General features: G+C 44.1%; 1 protein-coding gene across 12 annotated transcripts in view; it reads right to left on the reverse strand.

Annotated features, from left to right (window-relative positions):
- KCNMB2 (potassium calcium-activated channel subfamily M regulatory beta subunit 2) overlaps nucleotides 1-14524 on the reverse strand; it is a 244461-nt gene that overhangs the window by 105171 nt on the left and 124766 nt on the right. For 3 of the 12 annotated variants that reach the window (XM_025196002.1, XM_025196000.1, XM_025196001.1), the window contains one exon: nucleotides 8733-9004. The exons of the other annotated variants lie outside the window; for them this stretch is intronic. In XM_025196002.1, the coding sequence (XP_025051787.1) occupies nucleotides 8733-8821 (89 nt within the window). In that variant the 5' untranslated portion in view covers nucleotides 8822-9004. The remainder of the gene's footprint in view (nucleotides 1-8732; nucleotides 9005-14524) is intronic. 12 annotated transcript variants of the gene reach the window in all.

The following is a 14524-nucleotide window of genomic DNA, read 5'->3' on the forward strand; positions in this document are numbered from 1 at the left end:
ATGGAATTCGCAGCCCTGGGTTGGTGTCCTTCTTCTTCCTCCGCTGCCGCCGTACCGCCTCACTATTGAGTCATTGTGGGGATAACATGGGGACATGTTTTTGCATGGGGGAGTGGGATTTGCAGCCCCGGGCTGGTCTCCTTCTCCTTCCTCTGCTGCCTCTGTACCGCCTCGGTATTAAGTCGTTGGGCCTTGAAGCGGCGTGAGCCTTGGTGGACCAGGTGGCACCATGCTGAATGGTCAGCAGCTTGCTCCTCCCAGCCATTGGTGTTGATGCCTCTGTGCCTGAACTCGAGAACTATGACTAGCAGTTAACCTAGTAAATTTGTTCCTCTGTTTGGCTTCCACTACACTTGTGCTGGAGTAGAATAGCTTTGAATATCTCACAAGAACTTGGGAGACCAAGGTCTTTATTCTCTCCTTACAGCATCCCTTCATTAGTGATGGATGAGGAGAAAAAGAAGGACGCTAACCATTGGTTAGGGCAAGGGTAGGCAACCTTTTCTGCCTGTCGGCTGGAATGACCCACCCTGGGTGAGAAGCAGGTGGAAGGGTGGGTGCGAGGACCCAGCTGCTACTGCCACTTGTGTCTACAGAAGCACAAAGGGGGGTGCTCCCAGCTGTAAATTGCTAACCCCCGGGTTAGGAAGTTAGCATAGGAGACCCCAGTCCCATTCCTCACTCTTTCACCAGCTATGTGATCGTGGGTGAGTCAGTCTCTCTGCAACTTGTTTCTCCATCTGGAAAATGGGAACAGTAGCACTTCAACTTCCCGGGGCTGTTTTGAGGATAAATACATACCGATTGTGAGGAGCTTAGCTACTGCAGTGAGGGAGGGGGAAAAAGGTAGTTGATAGAACAGATTCACAGAGTCAGGTTCAGCCTTTGGCATACCCAGGGGCGTTCTTGGTACCTGGAGCACAGGGAAACGTAAACTTTTCAAAGCCAGAGTCCGTAAAAGTTTACCTAATATGAATGCTGGCAACAGGGCAGGCTATACACTACTACCTAAGTGCAGCTCTTTGTGAGTGTACTTTGCTATCCTTTTGAGACTCTTTAATCTCTCTTTTATTGTTCCTCTTTCTTTGCACTTTTAAATATACGTGCGCACTGCCATCCAGGCCTGATCCTGCCAGGTTCTGAGAACTTCAGGAACTGAGCAGCTCTGTGGGAGGCAGGAGCACTCATCCTGCTGCCGGGCTGGATGCTTAATATTTTCAGAGCAACCAGTGGAACCCTAAAGAACATCATTCATTCACTGAATCACATATCCTTGGGGAGAAAAGGCTGAGCCAAACATGTTTTTGTCAAATAAATGTTCAAGCAAGTTAGAGCAAGTTACTGTGCATTATCCTCTGTGATTGTAGTAATTGACTTTACCTTCAGGTAAAAAGCTATCTGTTTAGTAAAAGCCATTCTAAACTCCCAGATGGGCTTTAATTACACCTTCTTTGCAATCCAGAGTATAAAATCAAATGGACAAATAAACAAAAACAGGAAAAGAAATATCTAGCTAGCAAGAGATACAGTCAGATATAAAGTCTCTTGATTCCCAAACCTAGATGTGATTATTTTTGATTTTCCTGAGTAAAAAAATCCCTCCCGCTTCCCCCTCCCTGCTACATAGTTGTAAGTTATGTGAAACGCATTAAATTAGTAAGAGAGCTCTCAAACTAACAGGTCCAGGAGAATTCACACCTGGGGCCATTCTGCGCTCGGCCACAGTGCTGTAAATCTGGAATCATTGCACGGGCTCCCAGGGAGCGACTATAGATGTACGCTCAGAAAATGGTGCAGTTGGGCCAAGGTGTCCCAGATTCAAAAAGGGACCTAGTTGCACTAATGCTGTGCTACATTTCGCTTAAAAATATCAGTGCGTGTGCCCGTAAGTGAAGTCATGAGTAAAAAAAAGAAATCGGAGTTAGGTGTCCTGGGTCTAAACAGAGAGGCTTCAGCACTGCTGACTGAAGCTTCATGGCAGCCAGTGCACTAAGCAGGGGGTGCACAGCCGGTCCAAGTGAAAGGCTGGAAGAACGGTACATGTCTGGAATCCCAGCCCTTCCTTGGAGCCATCTGCAGTGGCCTCAAAGCAGGCTTTAATGCTGATGCAGGATTCACAGTCTGAAGTCCTTGATTTGGCAGGGAGTGAGAACTGGATTCTAGACCATGGTCTGTATTTTGGGGACTGCTTGTGCAATTTGCATGAAATAGTTCTCGGTGGGCACATCTACATGTCAAATTAATCTGAATGAATAAAATCTGGTGCAGTTTGCACTGGAGTTTATTGCTCCTGGGCGCTGTGTTTACACATGCACCCAAGATCGAAACACGTTGAGCTGTGACGGAGCAGCCCCAGCTGGCAGAGGCACTGGGGGTCAGCCTACCAGCCCAGGACTGCAGCGACCCAGCTCAACGTGCTGTGGAGTAGCTGGCTGGGGAACGAGCGTGCTCCAATGAGGGGCTTGCCGTCGGGATTGTGTTTTATTTCTTCAGTAAAGAGACGGCCAGTCAAATTGCTATGTAGTGTTATACAGCTTTAAATTAAAAACTGCATCACCAGTGATCTCTTGGCTTGCTTCAAATTTTGGCTTTTGGCAATTTGAGATGGTGAGGCTTCAAACCAGAATAATCTGGGTGGGGACAGTGGAACCAATGGAGCGATGCTTAGCTCTAGTGATAATCCTCAGCGCTGGCAGAATTATAGTACTGATCATGCACTTCCAAAATTCACCACCACATCAAATGTATTGCCATGAATTATTTATCAGATCTAACTGAATGTTAATTCTGTTATTGTAGATAAGTTACAATTGAGTTTAGGATGAAAAATTGATTTTATATATAAAAAAGTCATATTTCCTCTATCCCTCTGAGTTTGCCTGGGGTCATTCCTAACGCCAGCCTCTTTTTCACTGCAGTTTTAAGGTCTTCTGTTGCTATTTAGTCTCAATGAGTGTTCTTGCAAAGTTTTACTCATGAAGTGCACACCTGGGGCATTTTGATCCCATCCAGTTTCCCTCGTTTCGGTCTATTATAGCATTTTTTAAAGAATGCAGCAAATAATAGTTCTACAGAAGAGGAGAAGGGACGTTCAGTTGGCCCATTCACTCCTCAGGGGCTGGAATCTGAAATAAAGCTGTTGAGGTTTGGTTGAGTCACTGTGGAAAGTATCAACTCTAGCTATGACCCAAGGGGGATGGGACAAGCTCTACAGGGTAGGAACTACGGAGATAGAACAGAAACCTCCACAGGAAGATGAGGTACTCTGAGGTTTATGCTGAATTAAGGTTTATGAGTTAACAATAAAGCCAGGTCCCAGGTTTCGACTCTCAAGGTCCATGTACTGTTGAGAAAGGAGTATGGACAAATAACTAGTGGAGGGGAGACTGCGTAGTAGCTTTCCACAAGGCCATGGCATTCTATCAAGATACTACTGATACAAGTAAAAATTTTGGTGGTGTGGTTCTTCCTTGGTGAAACAAGCCGTACATGTGAGAGATGGTTAGAGTACAGGGGGCAGAAAGGTTGCGAGAGTTTTTCTGAAATTTCCTGGCCACTTCTATCTGCAAATCTACGAGCGGCTTTTCTTTCAGAGAACATTTGGTGTGCCAAATCCACTGCCAGGCACAGCATCCACAATGAGAGGCTTTGCTGGCTCCTCTAGAGTTGCTGCGTATGATGCCAACTCCTTCTGAGCCCCCAAACCATCTACTGGTACAGTCTGTACCTTTTTAAATAACATGCCGTTACCAGTATATGCTATCCTATCCTATCCTATCCTATCCTATGATGGTGAATTAAGCCACTGCGGAATCTACCTGCAAGGATGTCTAGTAAGGAGATATGGAGCTTTTCAGCTCCAGTTTATGAGCTTACTTGCAATAAGGCAATCTCTCTGAAATGCCTTTAGTTCTGCTTCAACTCAACCACAGAAGCCTTGTGTCCGCTGATCTTTAAGTAATGCAAGGATCCCTTGTATGCATTTAGACTGAAAGAGTAACTATGTGAGGCTGTAGCTCAGGGGTGGCCAAAATGCAGCCCACTGGCTGGATGCGGCCAACCAGACCATTCTATCCAGACTGCGGGCCCCCCCAAAATTTAGAAAATTAATATTTATCTGCCCCTGGCTGCCTGTCATGTGGCCCTCGATGGCTTGCCAAAACTCAATAAGCAGCCCTCTGCTCAAAATAATTGCCTGCCCCTGCTGTAGTTGATAGTCATTACAAGTAAATAGTTGTAAGCCGACATAATGCCCAAAAACCATTCGCTTTCAGCTCATTTCTTGACCTATATGATTTGGGATACTTATGTTCAGGCCTTCAAAACTGTCATTGCAAAGGACACCTTCAACGGCAGTCTCAGAAGAGACTGAAATGCTCCAGGGACTAGCCATGTTACAGTATCACCTTAAGAAATTTTTGCCTCTTCAATGACTGGTAAAATAGAGGTTTGGCACAAAGGTGTGTGGGGGAAGATTTGAAAGGACAAAACATTTTCTTGATATTTTCAGACAAAATCCTTCCTTTCACAAATGCTGTAACGTTTGTTTCTGGGTTTTTTGGGAACAATCCTTTCAATTACACTTCAAAATGATATTCTTTTTTTTTTTTTAACTGACCTACATTTAAGTTATTAAGAAAGGGTTAAAAAAAGAGTTTGTTTTGCATCAAATGGTTGTGGGGGGGGGGGTTATTTTTTGGGGGGGGGGTTGCTTTTTTCCACGTTGTCAAAAAACTGGAAGAAATTGTTTTGGCTCAAACCAGCCTGTTCCCTTGATTTTTCAGTCCCATCCTGCAACCAAAAACTCCATTATTTGCTCAGCCCAGATAGGGATCTCAGATGCTGAGCAGGCAAAATGCTGAGTTACCTGGTCACCCACTGCAGGAGTTAACTTAGAACAATTATTCACAATCTTTTTAGACTAAAAGCACCCCTTGGAAAATTCTCTTAGTTTTCACACATTTTTTGACTATGAAAAAATAATATAGCAGTATTTCTACTGCAAATTACTCAGCGAGACCACAACAGGTCAGAATATTTTTAGCAATATGGATTCCTATTTGAAATCTCCAGGTCTTGTGAATTATGGTTGCACACCTAGCAGTGTTAACATAGCATTGCACCTCATGACTGTTTCAAGGATCACAAGGCACCTCAGGGTGCCCTAGCTCTCTGGTTGAGAATCACTGGCCTTGAACATGGTGGGAAGGGATACAAAATCCACATTGAAAAAACCAGCTGGCATCTGTTCTGTGTTTAAAGAGAGAAATTCATTCTCCAGTGTGGCCTATCTGGAACCTTTCACAAGCACTTTAGAAAAAGTCTCTAACGTGACCTTGACACAACAGAAAGCACCATTATTTCAGTCATATCACCAATTCGCTGGGTGGTTATGTTTCGTCATAATTTTTGGAACAAAGCATCCCCCAGTAGGTTGTTTTGGAGATGAAGGCTGGATGTTTCAGAGGTATAATTACATTACACGTATTTATTTGCATAACAGCTTTAAAGCCCAAGTAGTAGAGCTCAAATAGGATGAGCCTCATAGGCTGCAGTATTGACACAGAGGGATATTTCCTTGCATTTTCTTTCTTTTGCTGGGTAAACGGACACTCCTAATTACTTTAATGCAGCTTCCTTAGACTTTTAGTCATTTTTAGCTTCCCTTGCAGCAAGAGCATTGCAAGACTGTCTCTCTCACAACCTGCTCTGCATTCTGAAAATGTTCCCGGCGCCGCACTGCCCTGCATTCTGAGTACATCAATTCTCCAGTTCATGCTCTGCATTATAGGAACCGTAATGCCAAATTAAAGGCACTTTCGTAGGGGAAATCAGAGCCATTATCTTGGTTTTCCTCGGTTTTCTTTCCCTCCCACCCTCCCTCAAACACACACTTTCAGCCTCCAAGATGTGTATTTGAAAAGAAATTAATTTGCTCAAGAGCAAAGACTCCTGCATGCAAAAAGCAGACTACACTCTTACTCCCATTATAGCCCCATCTGGCAGAGCACAACATTTTTAAGCGGTATAAAAAGAAGTTCTGTTAACAAAAAGGCACATTATAATAGCTGGGGGTTAATGTATTAGCCAGCCACCAAGATAAACAAGTCTCCCTTGTCTGGCCAGGTACAGACATTACACTTTTATTGGTAGAAGTGATCAGAAACTGGCATATACCCCTAACAGAATAAAAGTTTGGCATGCATAGACTGGTTTAAAAATGGCAGAACATCCCCCCCCTGCCCTCTAAAGAGATCTGATAGATGGTCACCATGGGAAAGGCAGATAAGAAATGCCTTAAAGGAAAGGGAAGAAAATAAGAAAGGATTTCCCACTCCCAGTTTCATAGTAGTATGCTAAGAGTGCTAAATAACCACTTCACTCTTACGGTTTTCAGCCTACTTTACCACTTGCCTAGAGCACTTATTACTGCACTTAGTGTAAATGCTGCTGAATGATATTTTGCATTTCTACAGTGCCTTTCACTCCAGATCACTTCGCCTGTATAGACATCAGGCAATACCATGGAAGTGCAGCTGTCACTGCGTGTGGGGCGGCCTAGTGACAGTGAGAAAATATACATTTTGGGCCACAGCCAACTTCTGACAAATGCAATCGGATCCTTAGGGCTCCTATACATGTATGCGGAGCCTGCTCTGACACGCTGGAAATCCAGTGGGTCAGAGCAGACTCGATTAATCAAGTCTGCTGGAGCATGAAAATGGACGTGCTGTGGAAGCTTTCCATGTCACATGTATCAGCGTCACTGCGCATCTCCATGCTGAAAGATATGGCGACGGGGAGCTTTGAAATAAAACATGTTTGATGAGCTTTAGTTCATAGTGCCCCATTGCCACTTTTTCAACGTGGGGATATGTGGCAACGCTGATAAACGTGACATGCAGGCACTTTTAATTTGTGCAGAGAACTAATTAAAGCACTCAGTGCTGCGCCCCACAACACACGTAAAAATGCCCGTAGTGTCCAGGTGGGATTTCCATTTGGGAAGTTTCTGTGTCCCACCAAATCTAAATGAGAAGAAAGAAAGGTGAGTAAACTCTAGTGAGATTGGAGCTGATAGCGCAAGAGAGCATAGGGGTTTTCTGACAAGATTCGAAGGCTTATATACATGTTTCATCCCACAGAGCTAACAGCAAGCATCACAGCCTCAGTCATAACCCAGCATATTATTTATGCACATATCAACCTATGTCTGTGTACACATAATATGCACATACAAACATGTGTTTTAGTTGCTTTAGCCATTAGGAAGATTAATGCAGTTAAAATCTTTGCAAGACTTTAAAAAATGCTTAAGAATGCTAAAAAAAAATAAAAGTCTGGGAATTAATGCACTAAATCAGGACTGTCCAACTGGTGGCTCACAAGGGGTTAATTTGTGCCCCAGCCCAGGTTTCTGCTCAGGTGTCACCCCTCCCACTTCTCTGCTGCAGTCCCTAGGCTCCCCCTCCTTCCTCTGGCTGGCCCCTGGTGCAGTGTGGTGCAACGGGGAGAGAGGGCCGATTCTACAGATGCTTCCTCACCCTGACGAAGGGTATTTGTACCCGAAAGCTTGCAAAAAATGAATTTTTCCAACTATTGGAGTCTGTCTAATAAAAGATATCAGATATACCCAAAGAAACTTGTCGACCAACCTCTAAGGCATCCAAACACAACTCGGTCATTCCTTGTGACTGATGTGCCCAAATTCTGCCCACTCAGCATCTGTACAACCGCTTAGATGCCTGGATTCCACAGGCACTAGACCGGGTGGACTGCCCACACTCAAAATTGATCCAAACTGGCCAGGTGGATACTTTATGTGAAGTCAGAGTGCACCAAGAGGCTAGTTGATGCTGGGGGCAGGCATGCAGCTCACCACAAAACACCACTGCTTTTGCCGCTGGTGGCCATCCACCCTTTCCCCAATAGCTTAGTGTTAAGAGACTCACGCTGAAGCACAGTGTTTTGCGGAAGTGCCTTGGAGGTAGATTTGCAACTAGCCCGCACAACTGCGCGTCTTAAAGACAATAGCAAAGTCTAGTTTTTCAGAATGTGCGTCTGAAAAAGGCTTTGTGGTTGGAATTGCATTGATACCTTTTTTTTAGAGCCCTGAGCATCTGTACAGAGCACTAAGGACACTTTGGAAATGAAAACAACAGCTGTTTGGAGATTGTAATAAAATACAATTAGAACAAGATCTTTGATTACCTGTGATTATAACCAAGACTCCTGACACAAGCACAAGCAAATGAAAAAAAGAAAAAGAAAAAAAGAAGAGGGCTAGAAAGACACAACGATTGTACAGAGCTGGGACTAACACCTTGCTTGCTTCACAATATCAACCTTGGTCATAAGGAATATGATTTTGGGTGACAAATGCCATCGTTGCAGTGAAAGTGCTGAAATCCTGCTGCTCAACAACCCTGTGTATTTTCCTTGCGTAGAAATGTGATATTACTGTAGAGACATTGTGGTGCCTAACAATGTGGGGCTGAATGCCTGGAAAGCCCCAGAGTCTGGGAGCTGGCCCAGATGTTAGGTTTGACTTCACTGCTGTGAATCTGCTAAAATAACATGCATAAAACAAAGCATCCCAGATTGATCATTATCACAGCATTGTCTATAGATGCTGCAGTAAAGTGTGCAATTAGGGCAGATGAGGCTGCAGCAGGAAAGAAAATTGCACCCCTCTGTGCCAGATGGCACAGCTGCCTTCCAAGGGTACTTACTTGTGAGGAGATGAGGGATAGTTGCACTTTTGGCTTCCGCAAGGGGTTTTGCTAGGAGAAGGCGGCTTTAACATACAGCTGGGCTCCATATGAATCCACTGATGGAGCCTGCTTGAGTGCCAAAGAGATGTCACTTCCTGACCAATGATGCTGGGCTGGTCAATCGAGATTTGCAGGCAGCTTGCATCATTGATGACTTGGCTTTCCACTTTTGTAGGCCCTTGGAGTGGTGGGAGCAGAACCCAGCAATGGATCCTGTCATATTTTGCTGTCTGTCAGAGGATTGGCACCATTAATTCTATTGACCATGCAGTTATTTTTCACGCACAGTTACCTCTGTACTTGAGAATAGCCTCAAGAACTACTTGGATACAGATAGCCAGGATTAGAAATCAGGGAATCAATGCAAACATCATGCTGTACCTTGCTCAGAGAGTTACTGTACCTTGTAACTTATATATAGCCTTGTTTACAGATCCACCAAGGGGGTCATTATTCATTTATTGTTTTTTCTACTGTTGTTTTGGACTTCAAATAAGAGAGCACAATGCTGGAAGAACCTTGCTGAATTGATTTTTGGGTACAGAATAAGAGGGAATAGTGGGAAATCCACTCGCTAATACCTAAACAAGGATTGCGGCCATGGAGAGCATAAAACATCTATGGAGGGTCAAATTCTACCCAGTGTAGGCTTGGGCAGCTGCATGCGTGTATCTAAATGGGGTATGAGACACAGGATGTTTGGCAGGTGTCGTAAAAAGTAATGTCCCTACAATACGGAGACTACTGTCAGGAGAATGACGAAAGGAAGTGGTGAATCACCAGAGCGTTTTCATTTGAAGCTGCTGCCATGAGAGGTATTCAAGCATCTACAATATTTTCTGCTGCAGGAGCCAGGATGTGACTAGCAGGAGACGCTGTTTGCCATAATACTGCATGAGTGTAAGGAAGTTTTGTTCTTTCTTCAGATTGCTTTGCACGATGCTGTACCCCCTGCTTGATGATTATGGTGTTGGTTGAGCTATGTGTGTCCAGGGTTTTACTTCTCAATTTCACATGGGAAACAATACCAAGGCTCTGAAGTCACTTGCAAAAACAACAACCCAATACCCACACGTGAAGCTGCTTTATTTTTCTTCATTACTGTGTTCTCTGGACCATATTCTCCTTTGATAGTGAAGGTATTGGAGGTAAACTTTAACTAGACATTAATGTAATGGTTATTGAGCTGTACACTGAGTATCTTTGCACCCATTAACAACATAATCAACATAACGCTGCTAAGCTGCCCTGCAATTATAATTGATTCGGCAAGACAATGATGTTTTCACTGGCAGAGGAGCCTTTCAAAATGTAATAAAAACAGGTTATCAGTGAAAGGCAGAATGGGGCTGTTTCTGATGGACACAAAGGCACAATCGGGTTGAGTTCCTTCCATGAACTATTTCCATGATATGGCTCAGGCTCAGGCAATAGACTTGTGTGTTGCCATGTCACACCCAGGCAGGATATTATTTTTTCTACCAGCCTGAAATGCAGGACCAGCCTTAGACGTTTTGACCTTTGTCTTCTTCATTCCCTTTACTGGAACCATTAGGATACTGCTCCTTCCAGAGCTGTCTCTTGCCCCTTGCAAAATGCTGACAGCTTTTTGATGTCCAGAAAATGGTATTTAGATGTTTGTTTTTGAGAACTGGCTTATAGATAAAGTAGATATGTATTAGAACTATGGTCCAGGGCAATGGCAAGGGTTAATTGATTTCTAAAAGCCTGTTTCTAATAGTTTCTTCAAGGCTCACTGTGTCTGACACAGGCAAGCAGCAAGCAGACACACAGGCTGAGAAATTGAAGACATGTACCATACTGTTTCATAACATGAGATAAGGTGGCACAAGATCACAGTGCCCAACTGCAGGGCCCTTGGGATTTCCAGCACTGGTAGATGGACCAAATGAGGAGAAACCGGAAAGAACCAAATTAGGATGTATGCACACGATGGGCTTGTGAAACAAAGGAATATGCTGATAGGGCAGAATGTGGACAGTATGATGACCACAGGAAGGCCAATCAGCCATGTCCAGAGATGAAGAGTCATTAGGAGGGGAAAAGAATACAAAAAGAGAGATTTCAGAGCAAAAAAGGGTCCCAGAGAGGCAAACCCAAGGCCACCCTGGACCAAGGGCATACCACCAGCCCATCTCATCCACCCCACTGAGGAGTGGGGGGTGAGCCTTGGCTTCTGACCTCCAGGCTGCTAACATCTGATATTCAAGAGAGAACCTCAGAGTAAAGAGGTCAGATGTACTTTCCCTCTGATGACAGCCCTGGGACTGGTAGATATAGAACTGTTTGCATTATTCTTATCTGCTATCACTATGTATCAGTAAAATTTGCCTATTATCAAATGGAGGGGTCATGGTTGGTCTGAGGGCTTGGGTCCACCCAGAACAGGGTATCTGGGTCATAAATCCAGTGCCAACACTCATGGCAACAGCTGTTTTGAGGGATAGTAACACTTTGAAAAGCAGTGGAAGCAGCTCTGTGCTGGAGGCCAGAGTGAAGGGAGACGTAACATGAACAAGGAGAAAACTATGCTTGGCCCTTAGGTGGGAGGGAGGAGGAAAGGAGCAGGAGCAAAGGAGGTGATGACGGGTCTAGGAGGCAGGCAGAAGGAGAAGGAGAGAGACAGGAGGTAAGCTAATTTGTCACCACTTCCTCACCTTATAGACCTCTGGCTGATTATAACCATCCTTGGGGGCCTAAGGGTTAATGTGTATGTCCAAGAAATCAATCCCCAGGCATTCAAGAGAATTGATTTGTTTTGGAGGCATTAACCTGAGGAATTTCTGCATCTGCACTTGTTTTGATTTGGACGGACGTTCCCAGGGATCGATTTTTCAGCGCTGTACATTGAGTTAGATGTGTTGTGGATACATTTTGTGCATTCCTTCAGCCTTGGCTCTTGTAACAAGATATCAGTAGGGATTTCACCTAATTTGACTTTGTTATTAAGATTCACTGGCAGAAGCCATAGGTTTATGGCTGTCCTGATCCCAGAGAGCCTTCACGGGGAGGACATTCAGCATGAAGGGCAGGCAGGTCCTTTCTCAAAGGGAGCTGCATAACCAGGTTTACCATATTCTGACTCTAACAATATTATGCAGGTTGGGTCAGATTTGACCTTCATTTGTATTTGGACAAACTCGTTGGCTCGGCAGGACTGCACTGGCATGACAGTGGGCTGAACCCTGCAACCTGTGAAAAACAGTTGATGTTTTGAATCCAATCACACTAACTAGTGATAAAGACTTTGGAGTACATGGTAAGTAATTTTTATGTGGCTGGATATCAAGGAGGGATCTATCAGGAGCTCAGTTCTCTGCTGCCTGACTGCTTCCCAGGAGCAGATCAGTGGATTGCAATATATGCAGCAGGGAACAGATTACCAGAAAAAGTTGTGCACTCTCTGTTACTGGATGTTTTTAAGTGTAGGTGAGATTACATTTATCAAGGAATGTTAAGACAGAGAAGACCCTGTCCTGAGGAGGGGGCAGGACTAGAGATCCCCTCCTGATGTCTCTTCAAGCTCTATATTTCTATGAGGAACGATAGTCTTTTAGTTATGGGACAGATCTGGAAATCAGGAGAGCTAAATTCTGTTCTGGGCTCAGCCCTAGTTTCCCTCTGTACGTTTGGGCAATTTCTTTGTGCCCCAGTTATCCTTCTGTAAAATTAAGCCATTTCTGCTTATCACAGGGATGTTTTGCATACAAGGCCTGGATGCTTCACAGCAAAGTGCATGTGGATCCTCTCCGTGCTGCAAGTTATTCATTGCTGCACAGTGCACGTAGCCCTCAGTGGTTGAGCTTAGCGCTGAACAGTAGAGACCATTGCAACCAGACACTCCAGGGATGAGAAAGTGGAAGGACTTTCCCAAACATTACACTTGTAGTTCAGTCAATCATGGGATGATTTTATGGTACAGGAGACTGAGTCATCCTCACTCATTTTGGAAGTGACTGGGAGCCTTTTGCTATTCTCAGAGGCAGTCACATTTCAATCTGTTTCTGTACATATGTGAAGTTTCTCTACAAATTGGTCCTGTGTGTTCTGGCTCCAGGCAATGTGGTGGGAAGTAGCAGACAATGTGGTGGGAAAGCCAGGATCTCTCAGACAATACCGTTCTGGTGTGTGAGACTTTGGGGATCCAGGGCAAGAAACAACAAATGAGAATAAATCCTCTGATATATGCATATGCCGATTCCTGTGAGGGTGCTGCCCAACTTCCAGCCAATCTAATTTTGCTGCCACTGTACCTTGATCACTCTGCCTCTACCACCATGCCCAGCTCATGAAGGAGCAGGCATCCATAACCACCGGGCCAATATTTACAGTAATACAGTCTCAGTTCTTCTCTTCATGCTCTGTGGATTCTGGTGCCGTCCTCATTCTCCTGTTCATATTCACCCCTATTATTGCCATGAAAATGTTCCTTGAATCAGAATGAGAATATGTCATATACCATCTGGAACAGGACCTTGAGATATGTACCCAAGTATAGGGGCACTTGCCCTTTCCTGCTGTGTGATTGCCATCTCTAGCTTAGTGGCAGTTAGCTGTAGCATTGCTTTAGTTTGCATGCAGCTCTGAATAGCACACAAGGGCCAAGTGAGAATGGGATAAGAATGCAATTCACTTTCAAGGAAAGTGGGGTTCTCAAGGAATATGGGATTAATGCCCAGGGAAAAAAAAAAGATGTGTTGGAAATAGGCAGTAACTACTAGTCAAGCAACCTCTGGTATGCTAATTTATCCCTGGAAGTCTGTTTACAGAATACCTCTAAGCAACACAAAGCTGTTTGCCAGACAGGCTTCTTCCTTTTACTTCTTAACAAGCAAAAAACATCCCATAATAGATGGAAAATAATGAACAAAGTATGTGACAAATACTTCCAGATTCACAGGCTCAGGAAACAAGCTGTCTTGCAACATTTCAAGACACTTCAGTTGCTGGATCACGTAGACAAGCAAGCAGCAAAATTACAGCAGGGGTACGGCAAGGGCCATATTCTGAATGTGTGCGAAGTGCTGTACAAACGTAACATGCCAGTCATCACTCCTTCCTTAGCCTGGCTCACACGCTTCTGTTTGTGCCCAAAAGCTTGCTAAGAAGAATTTTTCCAACCATTTGAATTGGTCTAATAAAAGATATTGGTTTTACCCAAAGAACCTTGTCTGCCTTGTCACTCCTGATGCATTTTCTCAGTGCATCTGGAAGCATTTTTTATTTGTACCATTTTTGTAAGCAGAGGGTTTCTAAACCCCTAACTGGTGCAAAGCCTCTCTGCAGTCTCATTTCTGTGACAGTTGCCACTAAAGCCACTCTTCAGTGTGTGTCAATTTATCTTTTAAGACTTACGTTTTAATGCCTGTCTCTATTATTTGTTTGATTGCCGTATAGCTAAAGGTCATGGGTCGAATTCTCCCAACCTTACGATAGGTAATAATTTACTCAGGGAATGAGTCCATTGTAATCAATAGGCCTCCTTTCTAAGGAAGTTACTACTCAACATTATTATGGCAGATTTTGGTCTTGTACGATGTGCGCTTGACATTCATCTTGTTCTCTTTGACAAGCAATGAACATTTTAATACTAAGAGAAATAGTTAAATGCTGACAATTCTTTGGATACCAATAACCGGTACCTCAGCTGAGGAAATCAATGCACCTTTATTGACTTCAGTGGAGTCATGCTCAGGGCTGGATTAATGCATAGGCAAACTAGGCACATG

Source organism: Alligator sinensis, unplaced genomic scaffold (assembly GCF_000455745.1).
Source record: "Alligator sinensis unplaced genomic scaffold, ASM45574v1 scaffold301_2, whole genome shotgun sequence".
Lineage (NCBI taxonomy): Eukaryota > Metazoa > Chordata > Crocodylia > Alligatoridae > Alligator > Alligator sinensis.